This window comes from Rhyacophila brunnea, unplaced genomic scaffold, assembly GCF_057557595.1.
Source record: "Rhyacophila brunnea isolate RB1 unplaced genomic scaffold, BYU_Rbru_1.0 scaffold_2, whole genome shotgun sequence".
Lineage (NCBI taxonomy): Eukaryota > Metazoa > Arthropoda > Insecta > Trichoptera > Rhyacophilidae > Rhyacophila > Rhyacophila brunnea.
In genome coordinates, this window is record NW_028232859.1 from 42,404,539 (window position 1) to 42,430,047 (window position 25,509).

Below are 25,509 nucleotides of genomic sequence, written 5' to 3' on the forward strand. Positions count from 1 at the left end.
GTTGAAAATTATTTTGTTGCTTCATTCCAAAATAAATAATAGTTTTTAAATAACTATTTTAATTATCTTGTTAAATTACTTACTCAAGAAAATGCGCCGCCTATTGGGGTACCGCTGGTTGAAAATTATTTTGTTGCATCATTCCATAATCAATAATAGTTTTTTTATATAACTATTCCAATTATCTTGTTAAATTACACACTCTAGAAAAAGCGCCGCCTATTGGGGTGCCGCTGGTTGAAAACTATTACTGTTTATATTTTTTTATTTTTGGGGATTTCGGCCTTTGGGCTTCCGGCCATTCGGGATTTCGGCTTTCGGGATTTCGGCATTCGGGATTTCGGCCCTTCGGGATTTCGACCGGCACCCGAAAAAAACAACATTATAAATGTATAACTTATTTCATATTTACAACTAACACTTCATAATTTGAAAATTATAATTGGGTTTATGAATTTATTTTGAGTTTTATGATATTAGAATTAAAGGTAACTAAACAAACATAACAATATTTTTGAATAAAAATATATAAAAAAAATAAAGATGACTGAACCAGTTTACACGATATTATGCAGCTTTAAAACTGAACATAAAATATGAACAGCCAAGGCACAGCCCTGAGGTTCTAAAATGCTAACTGTCGTAAAACGTTTGAAAATCAAAATTTACTTACCGTTTTTCAGTCTTCTTTGAACGTTTAATGGTATAATTTGATCTGGTTAACTTTCGTGCATTATCTGGAGACACTATTTCAAACTTTATTTGGATTATTTTCCATTCTTTGACAATTATTTCGCTTAAAAACTTGAAGAGCACATCGTATACACAGAGAAAACTTTTTGCTGATGGGAGTCATCTTGATAAAATGCCACGACATGATTGGCCATTTTGAAAAAGTGCTACGTCGTTATTGGCCAAGACGAATGTGACCACGTTTGATATAAAAAATCAATGGATATGACTAAGTTTGAAAAAAATCACATCTTTTATTTGAATTTTTGAAGCAGAAATTGAGGAGATAGCCATGTCTTAACTAAATAATATTATATAAAACAACACAAGCAATCATACCAACCAAAAATCTCAAAAAAGTCATTGACTGGAGATGGCCACGTTTGTTTTTTAACGTCACATATATAGGTAGGTATGTAGTATCTAAGATAAATCTTTGCGTAGCTACCTATACGGAAAACACATTATGTTTTGTCATTAACAGCGTCTATAAATAGTCAAATAATTCCTAATGAATTCAAAACAAATTAAATACGACTCATTAATATGCATCATTTAATACTGTTATGTATTTGAGAAGGCAAACCACGTTGATCAAAATTGTTGTCTAACTACTTGTTGCAAGTACAGTATTACGTGGTTAATAAATTTTATAATTGATGCCGGAGCCGAAATGGGAGCAACTTCAAAAAAACATTTAAGTGGAGCCTGCCGTTGAGACAATTTTTAAAACTCTAAACATCGTGTTAATAATAATTAAATACAGGTTTTAATTTTTTGTGTCGTTCAGTAGTTGAAACTGTTTTTATTTTATGTTCTATTAATGACAAAAAATTGATACCTAATTCTAGATCAAAGACAAATTAAACATTCGACTACAGTACACTGACAATTAATATAATCGACAGATACTTTATATCAGATTATCAAACATGTCGATCGCGGTATAAATTTTGGTCGATCACACCATATTATGCCCATAGGAATTAAGTCGTGAAAATAAAAAAACCATATGTATACAGTATTGAGTACACTAGTGACTAGTAGGTACAGACAGTTATAGTATAATACGATTTCATTGAGATTTTGTTAAGTAAGCATCAACTATATCTTTTTGTATTTCCTTAAGGTGATACTTCAGTGAAACGGCAAATAATTTTCAACTATAGGCGCGACGATATTTTCGGCACTCGGAGACCGATCGTCGAGGTGTGAATACGTCAATTTGCTTCGTGTTGGCGACGGGGGTATTAATTCTTAAATCGTGTAAAGGTGACTAAAAACGTTACCCATTTACTTTAAAAAGAAAACATTTCAATGAATATATTACTATTGTTACTAATAGAACAATAAACAGAACATTAAATGGAATCACTGCCAGTTTGGATACTAGATAATAGGTAGATCAGAGTCTACTTAATTGGGACATGTCTGCTCTATAATATATTCTTCAAATACATTAATATATTTAATAAATAACTGAATTCCACATCGGCATCGTGAGAAACAGTTCATAGAATAATAATGTACCCATATATTTTATTGCAGCGGTCGTTGCAGTGCACCGTGCATAATATTAGATATATTAGCAGAATGATTATTATGAATCGTATAATAAATAACAATAATAAAATAAAATTGTAGATAAAATACACATAGTTAGAGAAGTAGGTGTTGATATGTGTAGAAGACTGCAGTGAAGACTTTACCTGAAGAAGATTGTCAATTTGACGTTTACTTTGACTTCGTGACCTTGAATAGTGCAAATTGATAAACTCTTCCACCCATTATTGAAATTACAACGTAAGAAACGGTACTGTTCGGTTATACCGGAGGCAGCGGAAAACGCATTTTGAAAATAGCCGATAAACTGGATTATTTGTTAGGTTAACCTAACCAAACCTAACCTAACATAACCTAACCTAACCCAACCTAACCGAACCTAAACTAACCCAAACTAACAAATAATCCAGTTTATCGACTATTTTCAAAATGCGTTTTCCGCTGCCTCCGGTATAACCGAACAGTACCTAAGAAACTAATGTCATCTATATACAGTGTGAGATTATTGGTCCTATAGTCCTAATTACCATTTGTACGAAAATCACTAACACCGCACTGTGTAGTATGTGTTCGAAATAACCCGAATATGTTACTTGGTGTGACTGTACGTATGTCGTATAGTGTGTTGATAACTTAGTCATTATTCAAATGTGTTTGTTATATTATTATTTTCGTTTAATAATCGTTTACCTCTGTCATTTCTCGGTCACATATGGGTTAATTGTTTTATGAATGAAAGGAATTTTGCATAGATTGTTATATTTTAATCACTTTTTTTAAATCAATAACAACAATTTAATAATATATTATTATTAATTATCAATATTCATACTTGCAGCACAATTATAGTATGTATGTATGCCTGAGCCCTGAGGTCAACAGTTAAAAGATTCCAAAAGTATGCAGTGTCTGCCACGTTTTTATCATGTCAATCCATTGTCGTGTTGTACGATATTAATTATTTGAATAGGGTTTAACACTGTGAAAATAAAATACTTAACTGTTTAAAATAAAGACAATCTAAATAAGTATGTTTTGTACCTCGACTTTTAATGTACGTTTATCTTACATCCTGCATGCAATGTTTGTCTTGGTCTGTGTTCAAACTATATTATAATTTTACCTGAAATACCCCGCTTTATAAATATTATTGTAAGTAAGCTCATGAAGCAGTCCAAACAGTTTCGATATTAAATTGTATACGCCTACGCCTGAGTCTGGTCTAAACTGATTCATTCAGAAATCTTCTATTCCTACTTGTAGTTACCTACCCTGTTATTCACAGGTAGACATCCGGACGTCATATTGTATGAGTTAAGTGTGTATTAATACCGGGAGCAGGTGAGCTAAAATCTTTGGCACCTGCCATAACACTGCTTGTATTCTTGTATACAATAATATTTTGTCTACTATCCACGCCACAGTCATCTTTCTACAAATATCTTCTGCTTTTTTAAAGTTGCCCATTAACCTCATCTACTGAATTTATTGAATGACTTCTAGACAGGTACCATAATTTTATTATATACCCATAGCCTCGAAATGTCTCTGTGTCAATCTGGTAATATTGAGTTACTTACTTTAGGCTCTATAACTCACAAGTCACATAATTTGAATGTATTAATAATCTCTTTTATGCTGTCAATTCTTGATGGAAATACAATTATTAATAAAATAATAAACAATAATATGTAGTACTAGTTCCATTTATTTTAATATTAGTCAGGACCGGTTTCTTCTGCTTCAAAGGAACATTGGCACCTGCTGAAGAATATACAATAATACAGATATTTATACAAGACATTTTAAACTCAAAATTTTATTGAATAATAAGAATTAAATTAAATTCAAAGTTCAAAAATAAATCAAATAGTTATCTAGTATTAATACTCTTTATTTGCTACGTTCAATTATTCGACAAAGCCTAGTGCACCTTACATTCAGGAATGTGGAGTTATTACAATGAAATAACAAAGGATATCATAATATGTATAATTACTTAGGAATTTCAAATCAAGTAATAGCGGGAAAATAAATATAAGCAAAAAGTACAATTCAAAAATACTTCTGTATCGTTTGAAGCACACGTAGATACGAGCTGGGGCTGACAACACTGAGCCATATTAGAGATATGCCCCTTCAATTCCTTTCACACGTGTTACCTGCCTTTACATGTCATCTACCCTGTACCAGTGTACCACGTGAATTTAATTCGCCACACACGCACGAGCTTTACTTTTATGAATACGCTTCCAATTAACACCACCTTTACAACATTCAAAAATCGCTTAATTTTACGACAACAGTTATTCCTTCATAAATAATTTATTAGGCAAATGTGATTGGAGTACATCATCTTGTCTACGTCGAATGGTTCATGCTCGCTGAGGAAACCAGTTCCTCCATTCACACCGCATTATTATGGTCTAATTCTCTCATAGTAATAGCATAGGTTCTTTTGATTTCTGACCAGTCTCAGAACCGGTCTTTGTCGTTTACGATCGGCCGTTATCACTCTGTCGAATAATAATTATTGCAATCAATCGTGCGTATAATTTGAATACCTGTAAGTAAACTTATTCAATCCGCGCCATATTCATGAAATATTAGCATACATTTACCCTTTTATAGTAAGCTTATAATTGAAACCACGCCCCTCCTACAAGGTTTTCCTCTAAATAAAATATCCGTAATATTAAGATTACATCGGAAGGCTGTTCAGAACAAACTATACGAGTCGAGAATCGTTTTAATTAATAGATAATATATAACTATGTCATTTTGAGTAGCACGAGTGCCGGTATGTATGTAATAATAATTTTCTAAACTACGCGTTGAATGTCAATTTTTCCCCGGAAGATCTAAAAATTCTAAAAGAATCTATATTTTTTATCGTCGAAATACGATAGCAGCGTTTATTTTTACCTATCAAATAGTTTCTTATCTTATTCCGTTGTGAATATTTAAAGCAGTTTATGGAAGTTATTGTCGGTAACGCTCGTTAAATACCTGTGGATTTGTAGTATTACCATCGTTCGAAATGGAAAATTTTACGAACCGGAGCACTAAATAAATAAATAATCCTAAAATGTTAACATAGTTATCTAATTTTATATATACATATTTTATAAAAATAAGTGTGTTATATTTTTTGTTAGGTAGGTATATGGCCTATCTAGCTCAGATGGCCGAATTAATTTTTCAACGAGACCGAGCGATCATTTTGGGAATTTCATATACCGGAACGGCGCTCCGGACCATTTCGACCCCTGATTGTTACTGAACTATTCTTCATTTTATTAAGGGGGGACATGCTCGTCGAAGGTCAAAATTGAGTTTTTATTGTATATTCAAACCATGATCCTGGACACTCCTTAAACGTTGTAGATGATCTATTTATATAATTTTGAAGCCTTGTTATCCTTTATAGTTATTTTAAACATTTGATGACTGCATGAAGTATTTTTGTTACATAAAATAGTATTCTTTTAAACCTCTCGCTCTAATGTTTTAGAATATAGTCATATTTCGGTACATAACTGTGCAGTGGTGTTAAGATTTTTTACATTTATTAATTTTTAAACGCATTTATAAAACCATTAGCATAATTTATTACGAGATAATTTTTGTAAATTATTCACGATAAAAAATTATATTGATAATCTCTGTGATCCCAAATTTGACAAGAATTAGGCATTTTATTATTCAAAAAATCGGCAAGATTAACACATTTCAAGACAATTCTAAAGATATTTATTATAAGCTATGTTTTTGACCATTCAAGTGTGATAAACATTTTATGAATAATGATTGCTTTATAATAATTATTGACCTAAGAATAAGGTAGTGTTTTTTTGAAATAAGCCATTTCTTTTGTCATTCCCTAGTGGTTAAGCTACAACATACGGCCGTAGTCATAAATTGACAAACTATAATTGAAGTAGGGAGTAAAATGATATTGACGCGCGTGTTTGAACATGTACCGTTTAAAAAAAAATAAAAAAAAATTCGGTTAGGTACATGTTCAAACACGCGCGTTAACATAATTTTACTCCCTACTTTAATTATAGTTTGTCATTTTATGGCTACGGCCGTATGTTGTAGCTTAACTACTAGGGAATGACAAAAGAAATGGCGTATTTCAAAAAAACACTACCTTATTCTTAGGTCAATAATTATTATAAAGCAATCATTATTCATAAGATTTTTATCACACTTGAATGGTCAAAGATATAGCTTATAATAAGTATCTTTAGATTCATCTTCAAATGTGTTAATCTTGCCGATTTTTTGAATAATAAAATGCCTAATTCTTGTCAAATTTGGGATCACAGAGATTATCAAAATATTTTTTTATCGTGAATAATTTACAAAAATTATCTCGTAATAAATTATACTAATGGTTTTATAAATGCGTTTAAAAATTAATAAATGTAAAAAATCTTAACACCACTGCACAGTTCTGTACCGAAATATGACTATATTCTAAAACATTAGAGCGAGAGGTTTAAAAGAATACTATTTTATGTAACAAAAATACTTCATACAGTCATCAAATGTTTAAAATAACTATAAAGGATAATAAGGCTTCAAAATTATATAAATAGATCATCTACAACGTTTAAGGAGTGTCCAGGATCATGGTTTGAATATACAATAAAAACTCAATTTTGACCTTCGACGAGCATGTCCCCCCTTAAACACATTATTTAATAAATCTTGGTTCTAACAAAATGAAACCGCGTTATGCATCAACAGCGCATACAACAAACTTATATATTTCATTGTTTTCATTTATTATTATGAAGATTATTTGCAACAAAACATATTAGGTATCTTATTCGGTTCCTTCAACACTAATCGGTATTTTCCGGAAAACTCGAGCATAAAACTGATCGTTATTAATTTAGCAGTAGAACAGTAACTGAATCATTCTTATTTTAATAGTTAGCGTCTCCCTAGATCAATTAAAAAACTCGACATTTTCCTTGCAGTATATTGTGCTGCACAAGCTCTAACTAAACTTAACTTACACTCATCCTGACGCATCCCGTGCATCCAGAAATATAAATAGATATCTCCCTTTCCGGCTCTCGTGTCGAAGGGGAATTCTTGGCGATTCGTCTCCTGGTTTTTATTTACACTAGCTAGTTTTCATTTATATTTCAAATCTTTTTCGTCTATACGCATCATCTCATATGTAGAGATTGACGTGCGTAATTCAATTCCAGACAAAATTTTCAATCCGGGATTTTGGGGTTAATATGTATTTTTGTCAACAACAAACAAATAGGTCAATAAAATCATTCAAATTCAGTGACACGGTGTACATAATATGACTTAGGTATCAGGTTAAATATATATTAGATGTGTACATAATATAATTTCTCACAAAGTTAATCACAAAAATATGTTATTGCATGTGAATATCATAATATGAAAATTAATCCCAGAATTTCTGGATCTAAAATTTAATAGAGATCGGGGTTTGCAAATCATAATCATAATGTCACGTATTTAAACAACTGTTGACGTATCCAAATTTTAATTCATTTGTTTATTTATTGCAAAAGGGGGTTATCAGTCATTAGGAATGGGTATAAAATAGGATAGAAGAAAGAAACTTACGTTAAAACTTGGTAGAATTCACCCAGTTACGCTAGACGCACAAAAACGTAATTCAACACTATTATTTAATTGTGGGGTAATCGGTTTTTGTAATTAGAAGCTTCATATAAAAACGCCATTTAAATACAAATAATTAGTTACCGATGTTTTTAGAAGTTGCTGATTTATCTTTCATCTAATGTAGTCTTATGAATAGATTTACATATTTTGCCTTTCATTAATTAGGTATCTATCTAAATATATCATAATCTATATACATTTTAGTTGGAAAGTCGCCGGACTATATTGAACATATCCATTGTGTTGTTTTTTATTCAGTGTGTAAGTATCTAATCTTTCACATTATACTATTGTTTACATTTCCACTGCATTTTTAATTTTTGCTTAAATAACTGTCATTGAATAGTTTCGTATGTGGATTTGTTAGTATTTGAATATTATTATTCACTTATACATTTTAATAATCTTGATTTAGACACATTCAAGTTAGTACATAATATATACTCGCTATCTAAACAATCTTAATTTTAAAAGATCTTTGAAATTTATGTCATTGAACAAGTATGTGGATAATAAAATATGTTGCTTGACACATAATATTATTGTAATAGTACAGCACAATAATCATTGCGAGCTCGTGGAAGAGTGGAAAGAAAACGCAGTTTTCGTGGAAATTTTCTTCGTCACTATCCGGCGGCCGTGCCCCATCTGCACGCCGCGTCTTCCCGCTCCAGAAAAATCACATACTTTATGTCAGTCTCCTCGATTCTCGCTCGCGGTCAGCTTGTTTGAATCGCTGGACAAAAATAAACTAAAAAACAACGGCCGCTCCCACAATAACACAACTTTACTGTATCGATTACTCTCTTTGTATTCCGCAAAACTGTGATAGAGATAATAAAAAAGATCTCGCGTAAAGTGGTATTGATAAACTGTGGCACGATTTGTTTTGTTTATTTTTATTGCAGTATAAATAAATACAAATGAGTCGGTGTAGTAGGAATCGGGAGTTATACGCCCAATAGTGTACCAACATCTAAAGCTGTGATCTTATATTAGTTTATTTGTTTAGCCGCATAAAGAAGAATATTAATATAATGGTTTGTGTTAGATTAGATTAGCTCAGCGATAGAGTGCATACTTGCATTAATTGAAAATAAATCTGTGTTAACAAGACATCGATTCAGTTTGTTTTGTGTATTTTTATAGCATTATAATTAAATACAAATGAATAAATACATTCACCACAATGAATATTTGTGATAATTTTTGTGATTTCTTTGGTGTTGGATGTGTTTAGTATGGGTGCGCTGTGTCACCTGCGTAAGAACTGCGTCGACGGTTGGTGGTTTGTTTCTTTTTTTTATTAATTAAGTAAATAAGAACTGGCTTATGATAAAACTTCACTATAGTGATTTTCCATTCATTCATTAGGTATCGGTAAATAATCTTCAGATTGCAAGACTGCTCGGCCGCCTGAATTGTTTATGATAATAATGTAGCCAAGTTTTGTTATAGAAATTTAATGGATCTCTTTATTAATATCGAATTATCGTAAATTTGCGTATTATTTTTGCAACAAAATCGGCTGTCATGTTTAAGACACGTTTAGTATCTTATTATAATAATTTAATTATGGAAGATTTATCAATTCTCCAAAATATTGATGAAAGATAATTGTATTAATAGTATAGTGACGCGCCGCCGTTCCAAGGCAACAATATCTATATTTTATAAAATCGATCATGATACGAGGGTGGGTCAATAAGTCCTTAGAAAAGCCGACAGGTGGCGCGACTAGTACTGTAAGCGGTTTGTTTTCATGCAGCGGCACTACCGATTCAGTATGCTGCGAAGTTTCAATCAGATTGGTCGGGTTGTTGTGTGTTTCTCGTACATTTAAAAAAAAAATTTGCTTGTGGAAAATGGAAAAATGGAAAATTGAGTTTAGAGCTGTTATTAAACATTTTAATATAAAAGGGTTAACAGCAAAGGAAATAAAAAATGAGTTGGATTTAGTTCACGGCATATCTGCTCTTTCACTTGCAACTATTTATAACTGGTTAAATGAATTTAAACGTGGTCGTACATCAACAAAGGATGAACCACGCTCAGGACGTCCTGTAGAGGTGACTACACCAGAAATGATCAATAAAATCCACGATATGCTGTTAAGTGACCGAAGATTAAAGTTGAGTGAGATAATTGAGGTTACAGGGATCTCAAAAGGTAGCGTCATTTCTATTTTACATGACAAATTGGGCATGAAAAATATTTCTGCAAGATGGGTGCCGCGTTTGCTCACAGTCGACAATAAACGCAATAGGGTGGTGGCCTCTAAAGCCCTGTTGTCGCTCATGCAACGCAATCCGGATGAATTTTTTCGTCGCTTTGTGACTGTAGATGAAACATGGATACACCACTATACTCCCGAGACGAAAGAACAGTCAAAGCAGTGGATTGCGAAGGCAAACCATGTCCAAAGAAGGCGAAAACCGTAAAATCAGCTGGTAAGGTTATGGCTACTGTATTTTGGGATGCACGTGAAATTATTTTCGTTGACTATTTGGAAAAAGGAAAAAAAATAACAGGGGATTATTATGCATCTTTATTGGACCAGCTAAAAAACAACATTGAAGAAAAACGGCCTCATTTAAACAGGAAAAAAATCCTCTTTCATCAGGACAATGCCCGTGTTCACACATGTTTACGATCAATGGCTAAAATTGAAGAATTGAAGTTCGAATTGGTCGACCACCCACCCTATTCGCCAGATTTAGCCCCCAGTGACTTTTTCCTTTTCCCAAACTTAAAAAAATGGCTAAGTGGACAACGTTTTTTTTCAAATGAAGAAGTCATCGATCGGACAAATGCTTATTTTGAGGACCTTCCGAAAACTTATTTTTCTGACGGTTTAAAAAATATTGAGAAACGTCTAACCAAGTGTATTGAGCTCCAAGGAGATTATGTTGAGAAATAAAAAAAAATACAAAAATAAAAACTGTTTTAATGCTTTTTTCTAAGGAATTATTGACCCACCCTCGTAACATCGGTAGCTTTGTAAACACTTCGTAATAGTCATAACTCATGAGATAAGTATAGTAGATTTACTAAATTTTCATACACAACTTATGCGCCTGTACACGTGCATGTATTTACTGGCAGCAATAGTGTGCATTTTAAACTATCGTGACAATAACTGTTTACACGTAAAACTCCCGATTGTCTCTCCAATCTCATTCTTCAAGAGTGAGCTTGACGCGATGTTGTCATTTTATGGTACTATTTAGACAGGTAGTGAAAATCGATTAACCTCAAAATTCGTTCGTTGTTCCTTTTTTTTGCCGGTAGGCTCGCCACTATCGTTCTACTGCGCAGGCGCAGAGCGAAAAATTCGTGACTGTCACATGAAAATTCAGAAGCTTCCCAACATCTTTGATTCATGCATGGAATCTTGCAACTGCAGGACAATACATGCTTACACGTACATTTTTTGTTATGGCCGTGATAATACGCACTGTCAGCAGTAAATCCATGCACGTGTAAACGGGGTATCAGGTATGTTATATTATTTTGGTTGGGTATAAACAGACATACATTTGCGACTAAATGTAGTGAACTAATTTAACAATAATAATTATTGTCAACCCTTTTACATATCAGTACTGTCGGCTTTCATTTTCAAGTATATGTGTAGGTACTTCATGCCTCAATTATTATTATATTCTATGAAGAACAAACACCTGTCGGAAATGAACTTTTACTGGGTTCGACGAATTTTCAACGAGTAGGTATGATTAAAATCAAATCAATTGAAATTGATGACTAGATTGTACCGACCATATATGTATTTATACAAATAGACCTGCACAAATAACCATCGGTAACGTATCAGTTGCCTCACGTGACATTTCTCATATACCTACGTGTACAGTAGTTTTTATTCTTATTTTCAGGCCCATTAAAATACTCAATGGCCATTTCTATGGCATACATAACAATTTCGTCACTAACACAAATTAACTACTCATTAGCTTTATTGCATAATTATTAGATACTTTTAATTTATTATGCTGGGCATATTTTCTATAGCATTTTAATTTTCATTTCACATCGCCTTTTATCTCGGTACGACCCTGGCAAATCAATCTCATACCATACCTGTAAAGCTAAAAATTAAACTACTGTGCGAAATGCCTTATAGGTACGCAGTGTAATCATCCGCATTTGACATTATCTTATTATCAGCTACACTTTCATATCGAGGTTGCTAATCCAAAAAGGCGTTCGGAACGTTTTGTTTTGGAAAATTATGTTATTTATGGTGTTATATTGTTTAAGTACCGTCTTCAACTTCTCGAAACTGCATCAACGAGAGCTATTTCGTGACAAAGTTTCAATAAGTATCTATATTATAACGAAATCAATAAAATAGTTTTTCATATTGTAAAAAATTAATTTACGAATCATCACTGTCTTTTTGCTTATCAATTCAGCGTTGCCAAACTTGGTGTTTTTCTTGCTAGATCTAACATTTTTGAATACATAATCCAGCTTGCAAAATACCTACGCATCTGGCATATGGCGTTAAATTTAGCATTTTTTGACTACGTCAACAGGTTAAAATTGTGTTTATGACTTAGGTATGTATTTATTAGTTGCGAAATAATTAATTACTCTTTTCTCGCAAAAATCATTATTCAAAATATTATGGCTTAATTTTTTTCATATTATAAGAAAATCTAGAATTTTTTTCCTGCCAACTAGCTTATTTTCTTACCCTATCTAGCATATTTTGTCGATGGAATTTGGCAGCACTGCCTAGCATTCTCGATATACTTCACCTCCATAAAAGATTTTCTTCGACATCTTCGGTTGTCACACTATCTCTCCACTGAAATATACCTACCCATCACCAATTTCTTAAAATTAACAATCAACTTCTTTTATTGTTTGCAGAAGGAGAGCAAGAAGCAGAATGGCTGGCAGCGGCAGGCTTGGGTCAGCTGGCCAAACCATTCCTGTCGGGACGCGAAGCTGGTGAAGCGGAAGTAGCTGCGGTTCTGCAGAGACTTCCTCGAGCACAGGCTGCGGCCGTAGCAAGGCGCGTGCGCTACCTCAACAAGACCTTGCGAAAACAGAGAGTTCGAAGACCTGACATAAGAGATGTTTTCCGGGACCATGAGGTTATTATTATTTACCAATTATATTTATGCAAGTATTTATATAGATATCTAATTAATTTATCTATCGTTAACGTATTGTCGCCGGCAGCGCTCGAAATGGAATATTTTACGAACCGGAGCGCTCGATAATTTCCCGAAATTATTAAAACGTGTTCGATTGTTCTGTTATATAGGTATCTAAGTACTTACCAAGCATTTCGTATTAAACTTTAAAAAAACTATGTAATGTAAATGAATTTAATAATATGTTCTTAATAATTCACGCATGGACCTACCTACTTACCAAAATGCAATTTATAAAATTTCCACAAGACGGAGCGATCGCCTCGAGGATTTCAAGAACCGGAACAGCGCTCCGGGCCATTCCGTACCACGCATCATGTTTATTGTTATAATTGTAGAAACTTTATCATACACTAGTATCGTCTCATTGTCGAAATCCTTTTAAAGTCAGTTTGTGAAAATATTGAAAAAACGTGGAAAGGGGTTAACTAAAAACATATCTGAAACATTATTTAAATACTCCGAAATATAATGCAGCCGTGGTGTCCTAATTGGTAGAGCACCCGTCTGCGAAGTTGTAGATCGTGGGCCCGTTTCGACGACTGGCCAAAAATATGCGTGTTGTTTTCTTCCATGTGAGTTTGATGCGGTGCAAGAATCATTAGGTTGGTACAATTGCTATTAACCAGTAGTTGTAAAAAGTATGTTAATAATATAATCTCCGCTCCGTGGAGTTCCATATACTACGCTTAGAACTTGGGAGCAAACTCGGTACAGTCCTACAAACTTATCTGAAGAATGGTCAAAAATAGAATTACGAGCTACCTTATGGACGCCATATTGAAAACGTCATTTAAATGTCTGAATGTTTGGTAGTTTTCAACTGTGGCTCCCCCATCAATTCTTCAGATAAGTTTATAGATCTCTAACCCACTTTTCAATATATTATGTAAGTACATATTTAAATATTATTCTGATAGATATTCTGAAGGGTTCCTTTCACGACTAGGGATTCCAATCCCGGGATCCCGAGCTATTTTCGATACCTATGAATCCCGGGATTGGTAAACATAATCCCGAAGATTTCGGAATTGATTTTTTATCAATTTTGATATAAAATTGAAATAAAATAAAAACGAAAATATAACAGAAAAAAATACTTTTAATAACAAATAACTAAATTAGAAATAAACTGAGTTTGAATGAAGTTTGATTTATACCCATATGTAAGTTGCCGATTCATTTTATTTTTTCACATAAATTAATAAAAATGAGAAATATTGGAAAAAATCAAAGCTTCGCACTTTTAACAAAGTAATTCCACCATGATCTCATACGTTTTACGGCAGTTTCATATTTGGCTGACTAATTAGATTTATGAAGTGGAAAGGCCATACACCACGATTTGCTTTACTATTTTAAATCTCGCTAACCCATTCATTACTATCAGAAACAGCAATCTCATATTAAATTCACATTATTATTTATATTACAATAATATTTACTCCATTAAACTTATGTATTTTCAAAATTGAACGTACACAATATTAACAATAAAAGTGTCTTAAATAGTATAAATTATACTAGATTTATTTTTTACCGATTTTATCAATGTTATTAAAGTAAATATAAAAAAATTATATTAACTATGGAAAAATGCGAATCCCGGGACCAGTCCCGGGATCCCGGGATTGTCAAATTGTAATCCCGAAATCCCGGGATCAGAATGTTGGCTCGGGATTGGATTCCCTATTCACGACCAATAAATACGTGTTTGAGTGTTCGATCCTCTCATGATTTTCTGGGTAAAAAGTAAGTCCCACTTCCAATTTAAATTTCCAACATTTTCCCTATCTATTTTCATTGGAATAACAAAGGTAGATAATCCTAAACAATTCTACACTTTGAAATCTCTGATAATACCTGTTACATGTGATACTATACTACGTATGTTACTCTTTCTAACAAATACATTGTAATTAATAATTTGTTTGCCCATAGAAACAGATTCACACAATCCTCAGCTGGAATTTTCAGAAATGCTCTTGTATTTTTTGTTTATCGTCGTCCGTCTAACCATTGTTATCTCGTAAAATGTGAACGAGTTACTATCTAGCTAAATTAGATAGGAATTAAATAATAAATTCATCATTATGCAATTATATTTTTATGAACTTTGATTTTTCAAACAGTAGATATCTTCAAAGAGTTGTTGTATGCCAACAGTAGGTTATCATATCACAACTAACTTATCGTAAAGTAAAGTTGGTTACTTAAACCTTTGAAATCTGCCTGTCAAATAATTTTACACACCAGTCGTAATAACAATATTATGAGTGCATTTTGAGTAGGAATTTGTGTAAGTGCTCCTACAACCTACTGTTCTTACTATCAAAAGTAATTAAAACTTCATTTTCGTAAGTGGCGAAAGCATTTTTAATGTGCTACCCAAATTTTAGCAATGACAGTGAGTGCGTACGATCCAATAGCAAAATAATGAATTAGTTTACCGACTGGCGCGCTTCGAATTGCATGCGAAATGTCTTTCGCTCCATTTCGATTTTCAAAAACGGAAAATCTGTCAAATTAGTTCCGCGGGTGTTTTTGTTTATGGTTTTTTTGTGATACATAATATTATTATCATGGTTTCAAACCATTGTTTGTTCACACCAAATAGTTCATTGGATTTGGTAGGTGCATTTTCATATTATGAAGTGTCAATATTCCTTTATGAACATTATAATACTTATATCGTTAAATATGTAGAAATATTCTCAATAATATTAAATTGCCAATCCTTTTTTTATATTACTAAACGATAGTGGTTAACACGAAAAATGTGTGAAATAATTAACGTTTGAGCATTAATTTCTATATTATGATAAAATAATTAATTATAAGGAATTTTTTCAGAATATACGAGGTGTTTATATTTCGAAATATTAAGAATGTACCTAATTCGGCAAAATATTTAATTCGTGTGTGTTTATGTGTTTACTTACTACATTTCCTGTTTCTTGTTAATGTTCTTATTAATGCATTTCGTATTCATTTATGCAGTGAATAACATAATTGGTAGGTATTATTTTTAATTTTCACATTTTCGTACGTGGAATTTTTGTGTTTGTAATTTGTTATTCTAGTCACTAGTGCCTGCCTATAACTTCCTCGTCAGAATTGATTATATATGCAGATAAAGTACCTACCTATTTATACCCACAAAATACATTTATATTCTTTTAAATTGTCATAAAATCATCTTAATTTTACGAAATCCCTGTTTAGTGAATGACCTTAAACTTAAACCGATATTAGTAAAAAAAAAAAAAACAACATTCAGACAATCAGGCGCGCACACAAGGGAAGGGTTTCGGGTCCGGACACACCCCTCCTATAAACGGAAAAATAAAAATTATTTAGGTAAATTAAATATTACTTCAGACCTCATGACTGAGGATCGTGACCCGGATGATTTGGCTGTCGGCCACCCTATGAACGGCTTGGCCCCACTCCTCTCGGCATTATACAACATGCAAGACCTGTGGCCACTGTATTTCCACTCATCCAATGTTTGCTTTAATATTCCGAAGCGGCATCTCTTACAGATAATACAAGACAGCGCGGATGACACGAACGGACACTAATGATCCTAATAATTATAACCGCTAAGCTAAGCTGTTCGAGGTAAAATTTAAGGGTATTTTTCTTACCGATTTTTTGTATTTTTAAATACACCCACTTAAATATTATGGAGTTGTCGACAAACAATAATCAAAATTGCATCACACAATCATGTATTTTTTAATGTTTTTTTATTACTATTGGTAATTAAATATTTTTTTACTATTGGTGCAATTTTGTGATGTGTGTTTATTTCACTTGGCAGGTCGATAAGCCACGCCGGGCCCCCCTTAAGCCCGGGCCTCCAGGCTAGAGCCCTGTCAGCCCCCCCCCCTTGTGGGGGCCATGGTGAATACCCTTAGTTATATCTGCAGGCCATCTGTTTATCGCTATATCTGTAAAAATGCGGTATTTCGCGGTTAAAGCGACAAGAAGATAATATAAGTAGGAGGCGGGATAAATGTGGAAGTCAGTGGCACCAGCCAGACTTTTCAAACCCGTCGCCTTAAAAATCAATTAAAAAATATTACTTATAGGTATATATTTTTTTCAAGATACAGTTGAAATATTTAATTAATGTTTTTGCTGTCTTATTTTTTTACAGAATTCCAGTGGTAGTGAGCCGAGGTCCCGAAGCGCCACGCCAGATTCATTAGATTCTCTTCCGAGTGGAGGCTCCGGCAGTCCACCGACAGAATGGGCAGACCCTCCACCCAATTCCATGACGTAAGAAACATATTTTTATTAAAATATACCTACCAGTATTTGACTACTAAAGAATACATGACCATTGCAACCTGCTAAATCAATTCTTTGGCATCTTTTTTTCGCAAATGAGTTGATTTTGTAGTTTCTAAAGACCGAAGTATTGATAATGAATGCTATGATGAGCGTACGTGCACGAAACGGCTAAAAATCCAGCTAGACAAACCTTTTTTAGGTACTACCCACTAAGGATCTTTTAAATCAGGGGGGGGGCAAACTTTTTGGATGGAGGGCCAAATTCAAGAATTAAAAATGAGCGGCGGGCCGCAAGTAAAATACCATTTTTAGATATACACTATTTATTATCACGAAAAATAAACATTACAAAAACTTAATGAGAAGAATGAAACTGATGTACATTTTTTAACATTTTTTTAAATTCAGGTGTTAATTTTGTAGTTGATATTCTCAAAGCTGCTTCTAAATGGGCATCGGAGTTATTTTTGATCGTAAAGAATTTTTATTGAGGTTCATGATCGAAAATGTTTGTTCACATATATAGGTTGATCCAAAAATAACGAACATTTTTCTTTCATAATCTTTAAGTTGGTCGAAATTGTCTGAATTAAGGGCATTGTAAAATTTGGAGATTTCTTCACGACGATGCAATTCTCTTAAATCAGTGTCACACTGCAGATCAATAATCTCAAGTTGTAGCTCTGTCGGCACACTATCAATATCTATTGAAATCGATGTTCAACGTAGAAAATAGTGGTTACATAGTGTGAGACGAGACGCAAGGAAGACGTACTGAGATAATACATTTACGAAACAAGAAATTCTTCAAATTTTAATCTATTGTCAATATTTTTTAAAAAATATATAAAAAAAAGTTATTCGTAATCAGAAGTACAATTAATGATGGCGGGCCGCAAAAAATACCCGGCGGGCCGCAGTTTGCCCCCCCTGATTTAAATCATTATTGGTCACTACTAGTACTAATGAGTACAAGTACTAATCCCGTGTAAACAATCCCTTATAATAAAATTCTGCTACGTAAACAAACATTTTTATAACCCCTTGTAGGTACCATTTTTATTGACGTCGAGAGTTGATTCAATATATTTTGAAATATTACTTCATTATCAGATTATTTGGAAATTATTACTGAAGAGAAATTTCATATGACATATATTTTTTTCATAGCTGTCTTTATTTAACATTGATGTCATTGTCAAATGCCATTTCCAAACCTGTTTATACCTACCTACTAAAATGTTTTTACATTCGGTTACACATACCTATATTTAATTATTGTATCTATTGAAATCTAAACAGGTACCTATTAAAACTTATTATTCTATCAACAAAGTTGGAAATGTTAAGAATAATAAATTTTGGTAAAATAATAATATGTTATTGTGCAAACAAAAAAGTAACATGGGTAGTACTTAAACAATTAGCATTTTTTGACCGCCAATATTAGCTCAGAGCCCCTTCGAACGTAAATCCGACCCTGGATTCAGGATCTCGAGGCATGTCCGATCTGTTGCTCCCAAAATGCGGGAATTGAATAGTTTTTTGACCTACATAAATAACTGAAGAAAATGTTTCTCAATAAAATATACGAAAACTGTAACTAGTTTGCTTATTACTGTTATTATGAGTATTATGACCCATACCCTTGCGGTACATACAAGGTGGTTTAGTGATGCATGGAGATAAGTAAAACATCTTGCGGAATTTTGAGAGGTTATTGGTTATTTCATTAAGAAAAATAGTTATAATGTTTGGTTAAGTGGAAAATATAAAGAAGTCTCTAGAGTACATAGTATAATCTTTATATTGGAGTTTTAGATACGGGTCTGCAGTGTATTGTACTGTTAACATTATTTATGTAACAACCCCATCCATTAGTTTTCGTATTTAAAGGGAAACAATTGGTAATTGATAATGGTATTGTTTTTCTTTATTTAAAATATTATACCTACAGATTATTCCTTTTCCTCCAAATAAAATGTACATATTGTTTATAATCTTTAAAAAATACTAATTGATCTACAGACTCAAGATAAATGATGTAGAACACTAAAAAACATTGGACTACATTTTAAATGTTCCACCAATTCCGGAATCAGGATTGTGAATACTAATCCTGGAATTTTTTTTTATCCTGGATTGCAATACATAGTTATGATGGTATTATAATATTTGGTTATCTATTGTTTCAGTGATGGTTATCCAATAGTGAAGCAAACACTGTACCGGATACCATCTGCTCCTCCTGCCAGTTTTCCTCACTCACAGTCAAGTCCAAACCGACGAGAATCCGATGGACGAGATGGAAATGGTCACTCTCCACCATTACATTACTTGCATGTTCCTGTTCATGAGCTGTTCAAATCTTCAGAACTGCATTGGGCAGATGTCGCCTCCAACACAGGTATGGCCATTATCCACTTTCAGAGGTATATCAAGGTATTTCAGCATCTGGGGCGGTAACAAAAAATGTGCCACTTACGTAATACAAAATTTGTACCCATACTACCTATAAATATTGCATTCACCTGTGCTCGATTACCGTTGAAAGTTTTAAATAATACGGATTAAATATCTAACTAATAATATAAAGTATTTTATTTTAATGTACGACACCTAAAACAATTTTTTTTGTTAAGACAAAAATCATAGAATTCTTATATTTACAATTTTTAAGCTCTATTTATTTACCTAGAATTTTCAATGTAATAATAATAGAAAACTTTTTCAGATAGTAAACACTAAAGATATTTGCGCCTTAAACAATAAAATATTATATACCCCTTTCACTATTCCATTCTTAAAATTTCCTGCGATCTGGTAACACTGCACTGATGTTTGGTGAATAATTTGTTACCTAGATTTTTTTTAGCTGTGCGCCAATACTGAATTCCCTTTCTCTCAATATCGACTGTACTTTATGGAGACCTGCACATAATACATGTCATTTTTTCTTTTTTTTACTAACTGCACAACTTTTGTGTTATTGATAGAGACGGGTGGATTTTGAGCAAAACATTTGCAAGATTGGCGTGATGTGTGCAATGACACTTTTGTTATTATCGCCGCATTTTCTTTTAAATATGCATAGATTTATTTACTAATATTCTTCTGAAGAAGGTTTCGTTGACGTGTGGATACTGAATATGTATTAAATTAACACTAGTTCTCAATGTATGAAAATTCACAATTTTTATTTTTGCGCATTCAATTTATTTCTTCGCTTGGAACAGCTACCACACTCGTCTACCCCTTGCTTTGCCACTGTCCAACATTGATGATAAACTTTGTCGGTCATCATCACCATGTCTCTATTTGGTGACACCAATTTCTTACATGATCAGTGAAATGCTACCAGTTTAATTTTATAACAGCTGCTGAATTGGGTATAAGCAAACATTAAAATATATTCGTATTTAAAAATTATGGATATTTTGAGCTTCAGACTCCTTATAATAGGGCAATCTGATTTATTTTTATGTAACCAATTGGAAAATAATAAATATGTTTTTGTTACAGAGGGAATTGAACTCTTAGGTTATCAAAGATTCGGAACTATCCAAGGGCCCAGATTGGGTAGGGAAAGAGTTCCAACTGCCATATCATTACATGATCATCAAACGCTAGGGTAAATTGACTCACGTATTTATAGCTCATTGACTTTTATTATCTACACAATAACAATGTTATTATCATTATTCGAATCCTAATAGATCTTTTCTTTGTTTTTCAGAAGACTTAAACAAACTCATTCTTCGATAACACGGGCACATAGTGTGGCATCAGACCGACTTGCAAATGACAAGAACAGTTTATCCCGTGCGTCTTCGCATGAAGTCTTAAGTTTTGAACAAAAATTTAAGAAGGATTCAGAACACATGATCCAAGATGAGGTAATTATACTTGTAGCTAGTAAAAACTATTCTATCTTAATGTAATCTGGTCAAAGAAAAATATTTATTATGTGTATTATCAGATGTGTTTCATAAATGGTTTTTTCTATAATTTTCAGGTATGGCCCGAAGGTGGTTTGGCATCAAACATCGAAGACCTCTCTGAGAGTCAACTGAGAAGACTTATGCCTCTGTTATGGCTAGATCTGACTGCTTTATATGATCGACATAAACTTCCATTCCAAAAAAGAAAGCCTTATAAAAAGAAAAAGAAAGATGGTAAGCGATATTAATCTTATTATTTCAGTCTTCTGTTGCCTCATTTAAATTGAATGGTTTAAAAAATTTTGTTTGTTATTTCAGAGAAAAATGTATTTGGAGTTTCTCTCTTGACACTTGTACGAAAAGACCATCTAGTTGCAGGAGAAGCAGGGACTGTCGTACCAAGAATATTGCGTTTATTATTAGATGCCCTCTTCACCAGAGTTCACGAAGAAGGAATTTTGAGATTGGCAGGAAATAAGATAAAGGTATTATATGTTTTCATAATCTCAGTGTATTGCCAGTAATATAATTGCTAAACATCACACATCAACCAACATCAGGAGAATCCAGACTTCCTCCAGTAACTCTCTCCACCGTGACTGAGGGCTTGTTTACACAGGCTTATTACTAATCATTAGTACTTACACTGATAAATCCTGATACGTGGTAACAGGCTGAATACTAATGCTTATTACTAATTGAGCCTGTTTACACATGGCGTTACTATTACAAAGTTACTATTTTTGCACATTCATCAGTTGTATGGTCCACATGACTTCATCAGCAGTTTCCCAATCTCAATTGTCTGTTCTGCTCTGGAATCTTTGTACTGATTTTGTCAACATTTTATCCTTTTCTCTAATTGTGGCTTTGAATTAGACAATAAATACTCTTGATGATTTTAGTGAGTTGTTTTGTGTCTTGTAAAGCATGTTCAATAATATATATTTAATTATTCTATTTCAGGTTGAAGTGCTGTGCAACGAAATTGAAAGCAGTTTCTATTCTGCACCGCATGTTGTTGAAGAAGCGATTGCTGCGGCAGGTTGTCACGATATTACGGCGACTCTCAAAAAATTTCTTAGAGAACTACCGCAGCCAATACTTACCAATGAATTAGTGCTCCTATTTTATCAGACATACGGTATATACCTATACTTATATTTTATGTAATCTAATACTCTTGAGTCCATACATAAGAGTTTATCTTTTCACTTATGAACAGCTTTCATTTTTATTTTCTGAAGAAAATTCTTATCTAGACCAAGCTCAAACACATAAAACAGAAGCTACAAAAAGGACTCAAAATCAATGTTTAAATTAGATACAAGTCATTTCGTAATTGTGGATTCATAGCAAACTTTACCCTATTAGCAATATACAGAATATTAATTTTGCTTTGGTTACCAATTCAACTAAACTAGAAACATTGCGGAATCAGCCATGATACCTACATAAAAATCACTCTATGGTGGTTGACAGTTTCATGTTATTTATAGAATTCTGGTATCAATATTTTGTGAATACTTTTGCAGCATTGGAAGGTGCCGCTCAGGGCAGAGCTTTAAATCTTTTAGTTCTTTTGATGACATTTGAGCATAGAGCAACATTGCTAGAACTATTGCTGTTGATCAACCAAATATCTCATTCTGAAAAGTCCAATAAAATGACATCACACAATGTTGCCATGATAATTGCGCCGACACTCTTTCCCCCAAGGTAAATATTTATTAATTTATCAATATTGTCAATATTTATTATTAATCAGAGATGGTAGTAATGATAAATACAATTAAGATTAACACATGTCATTACTATTACCCTTCCACTAACAATATTTTATTATAATTAAAACTATATTTCAAAAATAATTACTATGGTCTTGTCAGTATTTTTATTTCTGCTTTTAATATTTAATAAGTCTGTCTTCATAAATTATTTATATGGTGTTTATTTTTCAGCGTTGTCATGAGGCCAACGGATGGACTCGAGGCACAAATTCAAACGGCAGCCAATAGCTGTCGGGTCACCGAAGCTTTAATGAAATTCTGTGAAAGTCTTTGGCTAGTTCCGCCTTCCCTGTCCTCACAGCTCGATAGGAAATCGCACATTAAAAGTCAACGGACGTCATCATAACTTATATCAAAACATTTTAAGTATACATACATACCTTGAAATGTCGATTTTTAAATGATATTTACCATTAAGTTTTAAGTTTAGTTCCGCGGTTATTAATTTTATTCTAAGGAGTCATTGTATATTATAGCATCTTTAAAATGTCTACATTACGGAACTGCAAGCTTCAGTGAACACCAATTATTATTATTGTATATTTACTGCACATTTTCATACAAGCAACGTTATACTATTATATTACATACATTCATATTTTGATAAAGTTGAAATTATTATTTTGTTTGCATTCAAAATTATATTAATTGTGTGACGACGTTCTCTCTAATTTCCATAAGAACTGAGAGTTGAATAAAATTTGAATATAATATTCATCATTATTAATTCATATTCTAAAAAAAGGAACTAGTAACTCATTAAAATCAGTTTGTATGTTATAATTATATCCTCGCTATGTAATATTTTATGCGGACAGGTGAGGGCTAATTAATTGCTTTACGATTCTCTCTGTAGAATAATACCAAAAATATTTTAAGTACATCCAAAAATTTACTCAATAAATAATTATATTATAAGTAGATAGTTATTATTTTTAAGAGGTAAATTTTGATTGTGCCCTATCATTCAAAGATTTTAAATAGAATGATTATTGTAGATGTATGTTTCATTTAAATTATTTTATATAGTTTCACTTTCATTTCGACTATGTATGTGTAAATAACATCTTCCAAACTACTGGACATGTTAATAGTTATTTAGTCTGACATCAAAGATAGAGGAAACACCCATAGTCACTATAATTCAAACAATATACAGTTACATATTAATGTTCATGAATTTTGAACACATCAATTTCAAAATTATTATATATATAGACATCCTCAAATAAGTTACCAGCAATATTGTAATTTACAACATTCATGTCTATTCCTTATCAATTCTATCGAGTATAGAAGTACTAATATTATGCCAGTAGGAATTTTTAATCAGATTTATGATAAATATAGAAATCATTCCTTTAACATACATATTTATTCTTAGTATGTATGTAATTTGCTGCATTACATTTATTCTAATCTTTGCATTATATGTACAGAATGATTGTGACTGGTATTATCCACCTATACCTTGCGAATCATAACACTTAATATTTCTATTGGCTGTTTAAAGATGTTCCGACGTAATTAAACTACCATGGATGGTTTTGACACAGATTATAGCATTGAATTTAACTAAAAAAAATCTTTAAAAAAACATTAAAATCACTATCATTAAAAATCTACCTACATGCTGCGATCAATAAATTATAAAATTCAGTAATTACGTGTCAAAATGATAACATACTTCACAACAAATCAAACAACCTGAGAAATATATCTTTGCCATTATAATCAGATATAATTATTATATTTATAAAAATCAGTCAAATTTAATATTGTAAAGGAGCATGGTTTAGTAGCCACCAAAATATGAGAATATTATATTATAAAAAGTACTTATTACTTTTATTTCTAATTGATAAAAGAAAGGTTGTGCTGGAATTTCTATTTATCTAAATATGTAAATATTTTTTTTCATCAGTCTCAGTAATTAGGAAAAATTTGAGACATCTTTTTGCTGTGAATTTATAGTTTTTATAATACTAAACTGCAAGTGTTCTTCTTTCTTTTAATTTCATTTATTCACATCCATTTTTATTGAGTAGTTTCCACAACCTTATTGTTAAGTAGGTATTGTATGACTAGATTTTAAGTGTATTTATTATTTTGTACTAGTTCATTTAATTATTGTGTATTTGTCCATTAACATGCGAACAAACTTAATTACTTGTAGACTTATACAAAGTGAAGACTGATTCGTTATAAATTTTAATGCGTAAGTCTAAGCAATAAATTTTTCATACTGTTTTGATGCCTAAAACTTTTTTCATTTACCCTCACTCCTGCAATTAAAGATTTCAA

The 25,509-nt window shown here is 32.3% G+C and overlaps 1 protein-coding gene across 1 annotated transcript in view; it reads left to right on the forward strand.

Annotated features, from left to right (window-relative positions):
- LOC147072338 (rho GTPase-activating protein conundrum-like) overlaps positions 1-24,782 on the forward strand; it is a 70,642-nt gene extending 45,860 nt beyond the window's left edge. The window contains exons 3-12 of the mRNA XM_085947460.1: positions 12,883-13,109; positions 17,338-17,459; positions 19,670-19,881; positions 20,997-21,105; positions 21,211-21,370; positions 21,490-21,649; positions 21,734-21,900; positions 22,382-22,559; positions 22,951-23,134; positions 23,377-24,782. Coding sequence (XP_085803586.1) covers positions 12,883-13,109; positions 17,338-17,459; positions 19,670-19,881; positions 20,997-21,105; positions 21,211-21,370; positions 21,490-21,649; positions 21,734-21,900; positions 22,382-22,559; positions 22,951-23,134; positions 23,377-23,551 — 1,694 coding nt within the window. The 3' untranslated portion in view covers positions 23,552-24,782. The remainder of the gene's footprint in view (positions 1-12,882; positions 13,110-17,337; positions 17,460-19,669; positions 19,882-20,996; positions 21,106-21,210; positions 21,371-21,489; positions 21,650-21,733; positions 21,901-22,381; positions 22,560-22,950; positions 23,135-23,376) is intronic.
- Positions 24,783-25,509: the final 727 nt, after the last annotated feature.